General features: G+C 38.2%; 1 protein-coding gene across 7 annotated transcripts in view; it reads left to right on the top strand.

The window, feature by feature from the left end:
- The window catches only part of SORCS1 (sortilin related VPS10 domain containing receptor 1), a 598052-nt gene that overhangs the window by 317641 nt on the left and 263246 nt on the right, over positions 1-17165 (top strand). For all 7 annotated transcript variants that reach the window (XM_074382853.1, XM_039465320.2, XM_039465322.2 and 4 more), the window contains exon 3: positions 7609-7708. In XM_074382853.1, the coding sequence (XP_074238954.1) occupies positions 7609-7708 (100 nt within the window). The remainder of the gene's footprint in view (positions 1-7608; positions 7709-17165) is intronic.

Here is a 17165-nt window from a genome sequence, read left to right as displayed (position 1 = left end):
ACCACTAAATCTTTCCCCATATCAGCAATAAACCTGTTTCACTTTATTATTTTTGTGTTCAGTGGAGTAACACCTTTAATTTTCTTCAACAGCTTTTCCTTTGCAATCACAGTTTGACTAACTGTTTGGCACAAGAGTCCCAGCTGTTGCCCTGTCTTGCCTTTTCATGTGTCTTCCTCGCCAGGTTTAATCATTTCTAGCTTTTTATTTAATGTGAGAGATGTGCAGCTCTCCCTTTCCCTCGAACACTTAGAAGACATTTTAAAGTTATTCAATGATCTAATTTCAATATCATTTATCTCAGGCAATAGGAAAGCCTGAGGGGTTAGGGGAAAAAGAAGGAGGGGGAAGGGGATAGGTAAATGCTGGTTGGTGGAGCAGTCAAAACAATACATAACATTTATTACGTTTGCCATCTTACGTGGGCATGGTTCAGGGCAACCCAAAACAGTTACAATAGTGACATTGAAGATCACAGATTACCATAACAGATATAATGATAATGAAAAGATGGAAACATTACAAGAACTGCCAAAACGTGGCACAGAGACATGGAGTGAGCACATGCTGTTGGAAAATGGTGCCAACAGACTTGCTCCCTGCAGGTTGCCACAAAATTCCAATTTGTAAAACATGTAATATTTGCAAAGTGTAATACAATAATGTGCAATAAAACAAGATATGACTATGTACAACATTCTAGAAAGGGCACAACTATGGCAACTCTGGAGAGGGTAAATAGATCGGTGGTTAGTATCGGCTAGGGGATAGGAGGAATGAATAAAAAGAGGAGCAGGCATTTTTGACCTGGTGAAACTATTCTCCATGATATCAAGTGGTAGATACATACCATTATGCATTTGTCAGAACCCATGAAATGTATAACACCAAGAATGTACATTAATGTTAATTATGGATTTTGGGTGATGGTGATGCTTCATTGTAGGTTTTTTGCTTGTAACAAATGTAACACTCTGAAGGAGAATATTGATAATGGGGAATGCTGTGCACATGTGGGAGTTGGGTATATGAAAACTACTTATTTTCCACTTTGTTTTTCTGTGGACCTGAATCTCTTCTAAAAACCAAGTTTATTAATTTGAAAAAAGTAGAGGGCATAGAATCTTGTCAACACCCTAGTCTCCCTTCTTTCCATACAACTGATTGTGTCTTCTAACAGCAGGAGTTATCATAGCCGAAAGTCCTTGCCAAACTATATGAGCTTCTCAGTTTTTAGTTCATGGAAGTCCACTGGGTAACGCAAGAAAAGCAAGCGTCCACCAGGCCAGCAAGTAGTCAAAACCAAACAGTACCTACTCTGCATAGGGCGCTGTTCTGAGTGCTAGGAAGACATCTGTGAACAACTCAGACTTCAGCCCTGTTCCCAAAGAGAAAGACAATACAAATAAGTAAAAATCTATCAGATAGGGATAAAGAGTATGAGCAGAAAATAAAAGCACCTAGGAAGGGCAGAGTGTGCTGAGGGGTGGGTGAGGGAGGCTGTTACTTCATACAGCCTGAGCATTGTTCAGAAAGCAATAAGACAATTGTCTATTATGGATCTGGGGAAAGCTTTTCAAGTGAAAGGTAAAGGCTGGAATGGGAGTGGGGTGAGGAGGAGGCAGGCAGAAGAGAGAAATTCGGTATTAGGCATCTCACAATTACATTGAGATCCTATTAGGTGACAATTGGAATGAACATGAAATTCTGTGGAGTACTGAGAGATTGATTTGTTATAGAAATCAGGGCACTGACAGCTTACTAGGTAATGATGTTACTGGGGATCTCAGTTACCCCAAAGGGGGCTTTTTGCTGTTCGGTGTTGCAAAGCCAAGGCACAAAACTGAAAGTGATTGTCAAGCAGCACTGTCTTTACTCAATGATTATGGAATTGGAGAAGTAGACAATGGAGCTAACAAACTAATTTCTCAGCTCCTAAGAACCAGGCAGTTGCAAATACAGGGTAACTTTAACATAGCGGTTGGGCATTAAGAGCAAGGGGAGGAATATTTGTGCTTTTCTTTGAAGGGACCGAGACTTTCTTGGAATCAAGGAGCTGCACCTTTTCTGTTTTCTTCTTGGTCTCCTCCACTCATTGTCATGGTGATTGTCAACTGTCATGGTGATGCTGGGAGTGTCATTCAGCATGGAAACTGGATTATAATAAAACTAGAAGTTCTTCAGAGGTTGAGTAAGCTGCAGTTTTGGATTTTGCTAGCTTCAGCTGGTTGATCTCTAAGAAGGAAATTCTGACCACAGATGTCCTGTTTGCTAAAAATAAGCTGAGTTAAAGCTAAGTAGGAATCTAGTTTTGACACATTGGTATTGCACTGGACAACAGAAGTGGGCTAGGAGTCCAGCTAAGTCACGTGGCACTGCAGTGGGTAACACCACGTGACTGACTGACTCCAGTTGTGTTTTGCTTCAATAACTTGCTTTTTCTGTTAGGCTGAGACATCTTGCTAATCTTAATAAGGCATCATCAACCATTAACTGGTTGAACCCAATCACTTGGTCCATATTTTCAGCCTTCACAGGAGCCACGCTGAGTCAGATAAAGGATATAACTTCTTTTCCTCATAGATCCTTGTGAGAGTTTCTGCTTATACTTTTTTTTTTTTTCCTTCAATCAATTCTTTCTGGCAGACCTGTCCTTTAGTAAGTATAAAGAAAAGTCAGGCTTTGGTCTACAACATAAAGAATCTCAAAGAGTTTTAATTAACATTTCTTTTACTAAAAATTCCTCAACTAGGTTTTCTGAACACATCTCCTTAACTTCCTGTAAATTTCTCCTGGTGGCTTTTGATAGAGGCATGGCAATATGGAGTAAAGGATGCTGGCCAGTGTGCACTCAGCACCTTCCAAGTTCTTTAGTCTTAAGTAGGTTGGTTACACTTTTTAGTCTTCCTTATTTGTAACATGCGATATTAATATCAGTGTCTATCTCATAGGATTCTGCATGTGAAGAGCTCAGATCACATTGTATGTACCCAATGAGCATTCATTTTTATGATGTTATCTATTAGGAGTTTTAAGCACAATAGTCTATTCAGCAATAGAATTCTGACATACTTATTATAGAAGCAGAATGTGGAATCTTTAATTCTCATTTCAGTTCTTACCATTAACTCTCTGATCCAGGTACCACATAAAACTAGCACATATTCTTCAACATATAATAGACTAAGTTATGCTATGTTTTTAAAATGTTGTAATAGCTTTATGAATATCTTCTAAGCAACCTAAATCAAAATTATGTTCAGTGATTGGGGTTTTCCTTGAGGGTTCATATGATAGGTTTTAGTAAGTATCGAGCAAAGACCACCAAAAACAATCAAGAAAAAAATGTTAGAAGTGAATAACAAAAGCTATCATTTATAGTTTGCTTATGTGCCAATCATTGTGCTTATGGGTTAATTTAGATTACAGTGATTCTGTGTTTATTTAGTATCTCATTTGATGGCATAAGACTAGAGTGGAGGAAATCCAGTCACACATTACATTTCTGCAACTCCTATGGAAACTAGTTGTAGCCTATACTGATCCTTTCTTCAAGTGTGGTAGGAAATTTTGCTATCTCAAAAAGATCATAACCTCTTGGAAGGCAGGTGGGTTGCCTCAGATGTGGTTTCTTCACTCTGCAGAGCAACTTATTTCAGCTCTGTGCATGTAGTAAATACTTAAATGGAGACATATTTTCAAAAGTTCTAAAAGTCACTAAGATATATTTGTAAAAACAGTAGTATAAGGATTAAAGATCAAAAGCAAAAGAAAGTAAGCCTTAATTTAATCACTCCTGTATTTCTTTTCATAGAATGCTTATTTTGTTAAGCTTCTAGCTTCTTCTGGCACAGTATAGGTGTTGACAGAAGCTCTCTTTTTCATTTCTAGATAAGTCAACCTGTAAACAAAGCCTGAAAATAAAAATGCTTGCTTTGAAATGATTTTTTTTAATTGTACAAGAATTCAAGGCTGCATATGTCACATCTTAATTATGGCTATTTAAGATATGCATTTTAAGATCCTTTCCTTTTTTTTTTTTTATTACAACAGTAGTCACTTGATGGTTAATAGAGGCTGGCATTTCTGTTTGCAGTTTGCATTTAAGATATTTTTAATAGTTCCTCTTTCTTAGGAAATTAAGATCCGTGCCTTTCTTTTTCTTTCTTTGCCTTTGATCTTGTGCTTCCCAAAATGTGTTGCTCAGAACACTAATCTCATTAGATATCTCTCAAAAATAGATCCTGTCTTCAAATATATTTGGAAAATGTTGTATGAAATGTGCTTTTAAGAGGTTCATTGTATATTAGAATAATACCATTTGTGAAAAGTTAGGAAGTAAAGGAACATTAAATGTTGCCTAATCATAAATTTCGCCATATTTTTTGTTCTTGGAAAATGTCCCTCTCTCCCATTCCTAGGGATGGTAGTTAAAATATTTAACCAGCACGTGGGTTCACCAGCCTGTCTGCTGACCACGTCTTTGTTTCCTCTGCTCTTTAGGAGCTCATGTCCATGGGAGACTACAGCTCCCATAAATGACTGCGCGAGTAGAACTGAAAGCATCTCTTAGCTGTGAATCAGGGCTTACAGATGGGCTCTAGAAATTGCCTTCCATGATGCAGTGCCAACCTGAGGTCACTGTACCCCTTCTGGGGTGCAGCCTGATTGACAAAAGCATCGACAGATCAGCACAGGTGTTGGGCTTGGTGCTGGAGCAAGTGTCTGGGACCTCTGCTGTGCCAGACCTCATTCTTTTGGTTGTTGGGCTGTGAAGAAACTTAAGAGGCTCCTGAGTGAGAGGCTATGGTGATAAGACTTACTGGAACAACTACTCAGAGAACTTAGTGCAGTAACTATTTACCAACTGGTTTGAAAGTATTTACTATTCTTCTGTACCACTGTACCAATGTATGCCCCAGCCGATTGTTGGTTCTGCCAATGAAACTTGTCAACACTCCATGTAATTCTAGTTCTGTGGGACACCCTTGGATAGTTGCTAATCTATACCACCTGAATGTGTGAAAATGCATCATTTTCTCTATCAATTGCTTACTACAAAGCCATAGTGTTTAAATACACAGTTCTGCTTGAGTGGAGAATTATCAAATTTTGGGATAACTTTTGAGCTTTGTAAAATCAAGAAACAAGAGATGGCACCAAAAAATAAGGCATCTGGATTGGGGGGTGAATTATGTTACAATAAGATAAAAATGTCCAATAAAGTAGTGTAAGCTTTCTGAAAAAATGTTGCTAATGTAAATCTGACTAAGTCACTTTATTGTCAGCTTGTCACATTTTGAGATTAGAGTTTAATATACACCCACTCACCCACCCACACAAAAACACACACATGCAAATAAGGATGATTGTATGTAGAATCCTTATAGTACAATCTTCATTTGCCTTTCTATGGCATGTTTTTATAAAATGTAAAAAAAATTCATCTGTGCTCAGGGACCAAGTTAACAGGAATTATAAGAAACTCATCGCACTCTCTGTAGACTTATTCCTACTTCTTTAGTCTCTTTTTTTCATTATTCCACTAAGAAAACTGATCTATTCCCTTGGCTCTAATATAGTCTTACTGATTTCCACCCATCAGTAGATTTCGTATCTGTTTTTGTTCTGGAACTTGCATTATTCAGAATAATGAATATTAAAAAAAAAAAAACAGTACAATAAAAGGAGGTAAAACAAGGCTAGTAAGACCTACTAGAAAGAGAATGTTGACTCAGGAGGCTAAGGTAAGAATGGAAAAAAATATACTGAAAGTGGACTGGGGGCCGAGCACAGTGGCTCACACCTGTAATCGCAGCACTGTGGGAGGCTGAGGCATGAGAATCGCTTGAACCCGGGAGGTGGAGATTGCAGTGAGCCAAGATCATGCCACTGCACTCCAGCCTGTGCTACAGAACAAGACTCCATCTCAAAAAAAAAAAAAAAAGAAAAGAAAAGATAGATATAAAATTTCCTCTTAGCTTTATTTTCTTAGGAAATTGTCGATAAAATTCATTCATTCACATTTGTAGCACTTCTAAGATATACCAGAGAGTGTTGCTAAGTGCAAGAACACAGCACACAGCCCCTACTCTCAAGTATGTCACAATTTGAAATACATAAACAAATAGATGTGTGAAGTGCAGAGATAGAGATATGAGTTCACAATGCTTAGAAATTAATGTTGATTTAATTAGAAAAACACAAAAAGTGTTACCATCTTAATTCATTTCTGAAACTGATTAAAGTTACAAATTCCTATAGGACATAATGACCAAGTAGAAGGGTATGTTAACAAGCTCAGGATCATCCATTCAGTATGTACAGTGGACCAAACACTGGCGGAAAGCTGCATAAAAGTGATCCTGGAGCTAGGAATTAAGGATTTATTCTGGCTGGAGATTCAAGACATTTCTTCCCAAAATTTATACATAGATGGCAAACAGAAAGGGTCAACACTTGAGAGGATTTAGATGCCATTCCCCATCACTGAGGAATACATACTATGCAAAACTTATTGAAAGAACTATGAACCTTGAAAATGGGTACGTTTAGAAAACCAAATTAGGCTTGGACTACAGCCGTGTGCCATCACGCCAGGCTAATTTTTGTATTTTTGGTAGAGACGGAATTTCACCATGTTGACCAGGCTGGTCTCTAACTCCTCAAGTGATTGACCTGCCTTGCTTTCTCAAAGTGCTGGAATTACAGACATGAACCACTGTGCCCTGCCCTATCTTGTTTGAATTAAAAAAAAAAAAAAAAAAAAAAGACAAAAAGGGGAAAAAAAGCTGAAGTATAAGGAAATTTAAAAAATTTCTTTGAACAAGTCACTGAATTTCTCTCAATCATTTTCATCAAATACAAATAATAATCCCTACTATACATAGTTATCATGATGATATAAGATTAAAATTCTTAGCATAGACCTTCACAGAGAAGGTAATCAAAATCAGTTTATTTAATCTGAATGAATAATTTATTGACCAATGGCAAAAGTTGAGAGGCTCTATAGGAAAAACAGAGTCAGGGATGAGAAGTGATGTCCTCCTGTCTCTGGATTGCTTAACACTGGAATAAGAAATTTGTGAAATTTCTCTTATTATTGAGACATTTTCTTGCTTTTAAATAGTAAGAAAAGACTAACTGACCTTTGAAGGGACTGACTTACCATATATTCCCTGACTCATCAGAGTAAACACAATTTGTAGATAAATCAGGAGAACCTGCTTTTCTACTGTGCCAAACATAAAGTAAAAGTTTGGAAATGTCATATGTAACTAAAAACTCTTTTAATTCTTTGGTCAAATCAAGGGACACCCTCATCTCTTAATCTTTTAAAATTAACCACATTTTTTATGCAGTGTGCATACATTAAGGAGCAGTAGAGAGATGAGATGGAGTTTTAATTTTTACCAGTTCAATTTAAATGCAAATTTTAACCACTCACATGATGCTACTGTGTACATAATTAAGCATCATTATATACTGCATGAATCATTTAGAAACCACCCGAGAGCCATTCTGCAATGTAAGACATGCATTATACCAACAAGCAGCCAAATGACGTATACGTCTGTCCTCATTAATGATCTTTTTGAATTATAGGTCAACCGATTATGGAACAACCTATGAGAAGCTGAATGATAAAGTTGGTTTGAAAACCATTTTGAGCTATCTCTACGTGTGTCCTACCAACAAGCGTAAGGTAAGAAATGTATATTCGGCATGCTACTCATTCACGATGTGACTTCTGTCTTGGTTGGCTAACCTCTCTAGCTACCTAAAAATCCATTACAGTTAAGCTGGGATTAGAAATGTTAAGATGAGTTGATGGATGTTAAGGTTGTAAAATGTCTGACACATCATAATTTTCAGATCAGCAGCTGTGAATGTAAGAGGGTGAGGGATAGGTAGATCATTACCATTTCCGAAAGGCAGCTACAAAGAATGAGTCTTGTTGAATGGATGCTGCTGCCTCTCTTGTAAGAGTTCCGACCGTCAATCACAAGAATTAGAATGAGTCTTGACAAGACAGTAGAAAATATGGCTTTTCATCTGATGTCCCAGTTTTTCCTTAACATGGAACAAACGGATTAAGTAGAATTTAAGTGAATGTATTGTCCTACAGCAGACAGGAAGTTTCATTTTTAATGTTTAGTCTGCACACAAATGTCAGGATGAATGCAATGCATTTAGCTGAACAAGGTAGCTTGGAAGGAGTGGGAATATTAGTCCCTTCTGAGCATGGATCCTAGCTGCAAGGAGCCTTGGAGATGATCATATACAACACCCTTATTTGCAGATAAGAAAACTGAGATTCAGAAAAAAGAAATAGTCTGTGCCCATTGCAGAGTTATGGCCACAATTGGGACTAGAATTAAGGTGTCTTGGTTAGCAGTTAGTCATGCTTTTTCCTCTGTATCATACATCTCCTATTAAAAGAGCTTACCTACTCCTCACATACGTCATTTTTTAGGAAGAAAATAATACTTTGAAATGAGAAAGACATTATTTGTCTGAGAAGAGGAATGGTTCTACATCTATGCCTTTGTTTTCGTAAACTTGCATTATCAAATGCTGAGTTCTGACATAATTTCTAAGTATTACATAGGTTACACGAACTAATAGTATTAATCAGGAAAAAGAAATGTGTCATTCATGAACATACCCTAAACCACAATGTGTTTTAAGGTAGCAGTGATGTGTATGTTCTCATCTCAGATTTTTCATTAGCTACTGTTAGTGATCCTGGGTAGGGTCTACGTTTTGCCATCTGGACTGTGGAAGGTGTTGAAAATATCTCTCATGCAATCACTCTCAATTCTGGCTGCATGTCAAAAGGACTAAGTGGTCTCCAAATATGCAACCTCTAGTCCCACCACTGTTGCTCTGGATTAGGGCTCAGGTAACTGTATCTTGATAAAGCTCCCCAGATGCTTCTGATACGTATCTAGGATTAAAAACCACTAATTTAAAGTGTAACATGTTATCTCTGGCTGTAGGCATTTCAAGTTTTTCAGTAGAAGCAGCATAACTTTTCAGCTGAGCATAGACTTGAGTCAGAGGACCAGTGAAAACCCAACTAAGGCAATTACTATGTGTATAAGCATGGTGATGTACTTAGTCTCTCCAAGCAGCATTTCCTTTAAAAGGGGGACGATTATATAGTACCTACCTCATGCGGGAAGTCGTAAGGATTATATGAAATTAGGCATTTCAGGTGCTTAGCACCGAATAGTAAAAGCTTAATTGATGTTTTCTCTTCACTTCATTCTTTTTTCTTTCTGCAGTGTCCAGTAGAACTTTCTGTGATTTTGGAAATTTTCCTCTAAGCTCTCCTGTACTTTAGACATTAATAATTTATGGCTGTTGGGGATTTGAAATATGGCTGGTGTAATTTGAGTAATTGGATTTTAAATTTCATTTAACTTTAATTCATTGAAATTGACATAGCCATGTGTGGCTGATGGCCAGAGTACCACACAGCCAATAATGTCAACCTCACAAATTTAGGATTATACCTTGAACATTCCTATCTTCCCTTTACTGGCTGGGTACTTCATCAACAATTATAGCTAAACAATTTTGATCTGCTGTATGCAGTCCCAAATTGAGGAACTGAACGTATATCTTTTATTTCTATAATGAGATTTAGTTGTTTGTTGGCTTTGAATTGATTTTTGTAATCTCTATTGATTTTTCTTCCAGTTCACATTTTTAGCAAATTTAATTTAATAATCAACAAACTGTATGCTAGGCAATGCTACTCACCATAGGATATAAAGAGAAATAAGCCAGTGACTCATCTTCAAAGGTCCTGTATTCTAGTACTAAATGTGGCATGACTTTTTGTAATTGAAAGATCCCTGAACTAAGATTCAGGAATCCAAGTCCCTGCCTTGAATCAAATTCTACCTAACAGGTGACTCTGGGTGAATCATTTACATTTTCTCCATTTGTTAAGTCATAGAGGGAAATGGAAGAAATTTACGGCTGGAAGAGACCTCAGAAGAATCTAATGATAGTCTCTGTTTTATTGATGCTCTTAGAGAGAAACATGAAAAAATAAAAATATGCCAAATATCGAATGTAATTATAAGCTTTTCTGTAGCTGGAGATTATATAGTGATGACCCAGAAACTCGAGGATTGTTTTCGGGAGCGGGACTTAAGCAGTGGGACTCTCAAGTCCAGACGAAGGGAAACAGAGAGGCAGTACAGCCAAGAGTCTAACCATTGAATCTATTCAAGTCATTACACCATTAATCAGACTGCATGATTAGTCCATAGTTATCTGAAGGACTTTTAAAATGGCATTTAGCCATGGGTATTTTACTGATCTTAAGCCTTGACACACCCTTGTTTTAGTAAAAGAGAAGTCCCTGTGTGTGACTCTGAGGGAATGGCTTTCTCTGGGACTGCCACCCTTCACAGCAGAGGGGGTCCTGAGCTGTTTAAATCACAATGTTATGAGTGAAACTAAAGGAAGGGCTCTTTTCCTCTACAGATAAATGAGGCCTTCAGGGTCATTTTCTGAGATGCTGATAGATGTAAGAAATATTGGAGGACAATGAAGGTCTTAACAATGGTACAAAAATCAATAAAGTTGACATAGCAGTATATTTGTACACAGTTTTTCTACTTATGAGGTGAATTTATCACCATGAAATATGTACTCCGCCCCCCCAAAGGACATATTTGAATCAAAGAGATAGTGCTTGCACAACATTTTAAAATGTGAATGTATTTCCTCCAATCAATGAGAATTTATGTTAAAAAGAGAAAAGAAAGAAATTTCAGGCTCTGTTAATTATGCAGAACAAAGACAGCTCTCAAATTTGCTCCAGTTCTCCTGGGACTTGCACCATCCTCCAGTGAAAAGGGCAGGCTCCTTTAAAAAGTTGTATTAATTCTCTCAGGTCTCCAGGGTGCCATCTAGCAAGTTAAAATCTTTTGTACCAGATACTTCTCTCTGCTTTTCACACTAGTGGGAGCAGCTGGAATAGAACTGACAACATCAGGGTAACTCTCTGCATTCCCTGGAACCTGTTTTGCCTTCACATTCTTGTAGCTATTTTTAGCTGTTTGTGCGGACAAGAGCAGTTCTTCAATCATCATGTTTGAAACAGCAGGCTTCATGCCTTGGCTTTGCAGGCAGCTTGTTAGGGGAACTAGCGGGGATTAGAGTCCAGACTAAAACAGGATCTTATTTACAGTTTAAATTAATGATTGTCCATTGGCTGTTTCCCTGCAAGCCTGCTATAAATTAGAGCAGCTTTCTTTGACTACTGTCTGTTACAGTAAAAACTGTAATCTCAATGTACGTCTGTGTAAGCAATCTTGACTCAGAGATAGAAAGAGGGCTCCTAAGTATTAGCCTAGATCATTCACACTGTCTTTCAAAGGAACCCCACATCTGGCCTCTGATATATGAGGCTGGCCCAAAAGAACAAGGCTCAGTGGTCCTAGTGCCACAGGAAAGACAGGCTGGCTATCTGTCACCACATCTCAGAGGGAGAACAATTCCCCCCACTCCAGTTCATGACAAATCCCAAGGCTTGTTTGTGTCAGCAGAAGTTTATTGACCACATACAGTCTGCTATAAGAAAAGATGATTTAACCTGTACCTGAAAGGAACAGCTGGGATGCAGAAGGTGATGGGAAGAACAAATACAAATGCAACAAAGAAAAAAAAGTTGAAATCTCCATTTCACTCTTTTTTTTTTTTTTTTTTTTTGAGATGGAGTTTTGCTCTTTTTACCCAGGCTGGAGAGAGTACAATGGTGCAATCTCGGCTCACCGCAACCTGTGCCTCCTGGGTTCAGGCAATTCTCCTGACTCAGCCTCCTGAGTAGGTGGGATTACAGGTACGCGCCACCATGCCCAGCTAATTTTTTTTTTTTTTTTTTTTTTTTTTTTTTTTTTTTTTTTTTTTTTAGTAGAGACGGGGTTTCACCACGTTGACCAGGATGGTCTCAATCTCTTGACCTCGTGATCCACCCGCCTTGGCCTCCCAAAGTGCTGGGATTACAGGCTTGAGCCACCGCACCCGGCCTTCCATTTCACTCTTAAATTGTCTCTGAGTTTATGTGCATTCTGCCTAAAAGAAGACTTCTATATACTCTGTGTTTCTTTATCAGCAACACCTTTCCCATCACCCCCATCCAGCCTTAGCTTTTCTCCCTTCAGAAGGGATCGTGTAACATCTTCAAGGATTAAAGAATACAAAACCCCAGCCAGGTGTGGTGGCTCACGCCTGTAATCCCAGCACTTTAAGAGGCTGAGACCCGACGATCACGAGGTCAGGAAATGGAGACCATCCTGGCCAACATGGTGAAACCCTGTCTGTAATAAAATACAAAAAATTAGCCGGGCGTGGTGGCATGCACCTACAGTCCCAGCTACTCAGGAGTCTGAGGCAGGGGAATTACTTGAACTTGGGAGGTGGAGGTTATATTGTAAGCCGAGATTGTGCCACTGCACTCCAGCCTGGCAGCAGAGCAAGACTCCCTCTCAAAACAAAAACAAAACAAAAAAACAAAACCCCACATGGAATTCTTTTAGCTGTCTTACCCTTGTGGTCTCAGCACACTATATTCTAGCCAAGAAAAAATGTAGACAGTATTTGTTCTTTGCATTTTCTACACCCCCTTCACACTCCAGTTCCTTTTCATTTCTATGTTATCACCACTTAATTTACATCATTCCTGCTGAGAGACTCTTCCCAGACTTTCATTCTATAAAGCGGACCTCCTCAGAACACATTGATCATTCCTATAGGTCTCTTGGTACATACCAGCATTAAACAACTGTTTGCGTTTTCTCCAGATGTTTAGGTTTTAATTACCATATTGTATGTGACACTTTCTAAATGAGGGTTTGATTATTGACTTACTGTCTCTTTATATCTGAACATGCTTAATTCCTCTTGTCATTTGGTTGTGTGGTTTGTATGTCACGTATGTGACTCTTTTTTTTTTAGGTGGAGTCTCGCTCTGTAACCCAGACTGGAGTGCAGTGTTGTGATCTCAGCTCACTGCAACCTCCGCCTCCTGGGTTCAAGCAATTCTCCTGTCTCAGCCTCCTGAGTAGCTGGGACTACAGGTGCCTGCCACCACACCTGGCTAAATTTTGTATTTTTAGTAGACATGGGGTTTTGCCATATTGGTCAGGCTGGTCTCAAACTCCTTACTTCAGGTGATCCGCTTGACTTGGCCTTCCAAACTACTGAGATTACAGGTGTGAGCCACCGAGCTCAGCGTTTTTTTTTTTTTGGTTTTTTTTTTTTGTTTTTTTTTTTGTTGTTTTTTTTTGAGATGGAGTCTTATTTTATTATCCAGACTGGAGTTCAGTGGCACAACTGCAACCTCCACTTCCTGGGTTCAAGTGATTCTCCTGCCTTAGCCTCCTCACTAAATGGGAGTACAGGCATGTGCAAACACACCCAGCTAATTTTGGTATTTTTAGTAGAGACAGTAGAGATGGAGTTTCACCATGTTAACCAGGCTGATCTCAAACTTCTTTCTTCTGGTGATCCATCTGCCTCAGCTTCCCAAAGTGCTGGTGTGAGCCATCACGCCAGACCTGTGTATGTGACTTGAGGACAGCAAAGAAGGATGGTTGATAGGATCCACCATCTTCATTTAGGAAGAATCATATATTTATACTCATTGAATCTGAACCTAAAAGATGTTGGGATATTAAAATTCTACTCTTTTAACAGATATGGAAACTGAGTCCCAGGGAGTCTAATGACTTTTCTGAAGTTACATGGAACTGGGGAATGATAAACTAAGATCATTAGACCTTGGAAGTAAACTTTAAATGCCACCTCTTCGGTGAACTCTAATCAGTTTCCCTAATGAGGCTTGCTCACTTCCTCTCATCTCCAACACATCTGTTTTTCTTTTTTTCTAGTAGTTTACTCTCACTTCTGATTATAGTTGTTTTTGACCATGTCTAATCCTCCCTTTAGAATGTAAGTTCCTAGATAGGATACGGTGCCTTAATCAGCTATGTATTCTTCAATGTGCTGAGCATAGGATTTTGGTATACAGTAGGTGTCCAATACATGACTCAGTATTTGAATTGAACTTTGGCTGGCTTTTGGACTCCGAGGCTGAAACTTAAAAAATGCAGTGCTCTGTGAAATCAGCTTTGACTCATGTATTTTCTCTAATTATAAAATTAATTATTTCAAGTGAATAAACAAGAACACTAAAGAATCTCTGTAGGTTTTAGTCATTTCTAGGTCATAATGTATAATTTTGTCTGTTCTAACCAAGGAGAACATGATTAATATTTAAAATAGCAGGACTTTGCATAGCGCTCACTTGACATTATCTAGTGAGGCCAAGGGGAGCTAGCATATTGTATAATACATCAAAGCGGGTGCATGACATTCCCTTGGTGGACAAGCACTGCTTGCTCATTGCAGCCTCTTTGATCTGTCCCTTTGTACACAAGATCATCCATTTGCCTCTAATCTTTTCAAAAAGAATGTATGTTTCGTTCATGAAAAAAAAATGGGCCGTGGGTGGTGGCTCATGCCTTTAATCCCACCACTTTGAGAGGCCAAGGTGGGCAGATCACTTGAGGTCGGGAGTTCAAGACCAGCCTGGCCAATATGCTGAAATCATATCTCTACTAAAAATACAAAAAATTAGCCAGGTGTGGTGGCGGGCACCTGTAATCTTAGCTACTTGGGGACTGAGGTGGGAGAATCACCTGAACCCGGAAGGCAGAGGTTGCAGTGAGCCAAGATCGCATCACTTTACTCCAGCCTGGGTGAGACAGAGCGAGACCCCATCCCCCCCGCAAAAAAAAAAGGCCATTTTGAATTGAGAGACATTGTGGAAGTGGCATTTTCCAAACTTCAATAAAAGTGACTTAGTGAATAAATACTTAATTCCCTACACATAACCAAGGAACGATGGCCAAAGGGAAAGGTCCTCTCCTTTCATCCTTTTTTGGGTGTAGCTGAGTGTTTATACTGTTTCAGTCCATGAAGCATTGTTCTGTTTTCTTCTTGTGCATTAAAAACATAAAATCCAAGAAAGCATGCTGCATCTGTCTTTTTTTCTCTGAGTGATTTTCCAACAGTTATCCCCTGGGTTTCAAACAATCTACAGAATAGTAAGTGCAGAATGCTCTCTTTGAAACAGGGTTGGAGTGCCAGGAGCGGTGCCCACTAGACAACCCCTTGTCCATCTAAGAAGACCCTGGGGATCCCTCTGGAACTTCTGGGCTCTTTGGAACATAGAGAAAAACAACACCGATCTAGGATATTCTTCTCTCTGTACACTGACCTATACCTGAAATTGCCACGTATCCTATATTAGTTTATATAAATCAAAGCACCTTTATAACATTCATAAATGTTTAAATGCTAATAAAACTACACTCTTACATTTTAGTTATATACATTTTAGTTATATATGTAATATAACATAATATACAATATGTTATATTACACAGTAAGTACCTAGTTGATTTTTGTGAGATATTATCTGTGTCTCTCCAACAATGATGTAAAAAAAATTAATGATAAATCAGATTCAATCAGATTCAGGTAACAAATTCTGATCAATGCATCGATTCGAAAACTTACTTTTTCCTTCCTCCTGTCTTTCCTCATTCCAGATTAGTATCTGCTAATCTGCCTGGGTTCTTAGAACTTATCAGGTTACCTGATAGTTTGCTGTTTCACTTCATGCGGCATTAAGATGTACTAAGTACTTTTTTGATAGAAAGAAGCTTCCTGCATGATTAACATAACACATTTGTTATTTTTCATTTGTAAGGTGTTATGTCTATCACATAGGATAAGCATCCAGTGCATCACATATTAATCATGAATTGGTGACTTTAGAAATTAAGTTATATCTGTATGATGATCAAGTTTATGTTATTGATATTACAATTCAAAATTGCATTAGCTACATTTATGTATTTTTAAAAGATACAAGTAGTTAGCTAGATCAATCAATAGGTAGAAAGAAAGGTAATAGGTCCACCTATAAATCTTTTCTATGTTTAGATAATGCTTTTTTAATTAAAAAAAAATAGATCTCTTGGTTTTATACCTTTTTAATAAATGAAATTAATCAAGGTAATGATAGCCCTAAATTACTCTCTAAATATTATGAAGTAAGATTGATCTGGAAACTGCATGTTTTATATATCACTGAGCATGTGGAAAAATAGGTTGCCTCTGTGGCCGAGTGATCAGAAATTCTCAAATATGAAAGGAAGCCTTTCAAAGGCTGACCATTCTTCAAATAAGCATGATAGACTGTCTGCATAATCTTCTTTGAGAACAATTTTTTAAAGTTACCTATCTCTGTCTACTTACTTATTTATTTTTGTCTCATTATCTGTCCTTATTAGAGCTCATGCTTTCTGAAGTCTGGCTGGCCAAATATTAAGTGCCCATGTATTACCCTTTTCTGAAGGTCAAATGCATTATTTCTGGTTGGTTCCAAGTTATGCTCTGCTGTGGGAAATGGTCAGAGGTCTTTTCAACATTCTGGTCTGTTTGCTTCCAGCACACTCCCTGTGGTTTCTCAGGGGTTTCATCATCTAGTGTTTGACATACTGTATCTAGAACATTTGTTTCTAGTGAATAGGCTGTGCTGCTTTTATGATGGATGGAGATGAATGCTGGCCACTACCGGAAATTTGCCATATTTACTAGGGTGGAGATGTTTCACTCCAATTTGTCAGAACTGCCCCAAGCTTTCTCCTGGTACTCTCATGAAAACAAAGTCAATGTGGATGAATCTTTAATAAAACCACGATTTCTCCCCTGGAGAAATTAAGAGTGCACTACCAGCCTCAGGGGCTAAGTGGTTTCTAATCAAACGTTTCTTTTGCTGACCTGAACTTTCCCTTGACCAAATCTTTTGTTCGTTTTGTCCCTCTGCTCCTCAAAGTATCTTCTTCCCTATTTTAAGGGATCCTTGACCTCTAATATGCATCTTGTTTTATAACCTTTCAAGTCAACTACTTAAATTAAGTTTTGCTGAACAAAACCTACAGCTTGTAGGTAACAAGGAGGCTTGATGCTCACAGGTGAAAAGGTCTGCTGTATGGTGTATATATGATGTACCAGCTGGGAGAGGAAAATCTTTTCTTGGTTGTTTGGGGCAGTATGTGTGTTTG

The sequence above is a fragment of the Saimiri boliviensis genome, chromosome 12, assembly GCF_048565385.1.
Source record: "Saimiri boliviensis isolate mSaiBol1 chromosome 12, mSaiBol1.pri, whole genome shotgun sequence".
NCBI classification, from domain to species: Eukaryota; Metazoa; Chordata; class Mammalia; order Primates; family Cebidae; genus Saimiri; species Saimiri boliviensis.
Note: the sequence above shows the minus strand (reverse complement) of the source record. Positions and strands in the feature narration are given on the sequence as shown.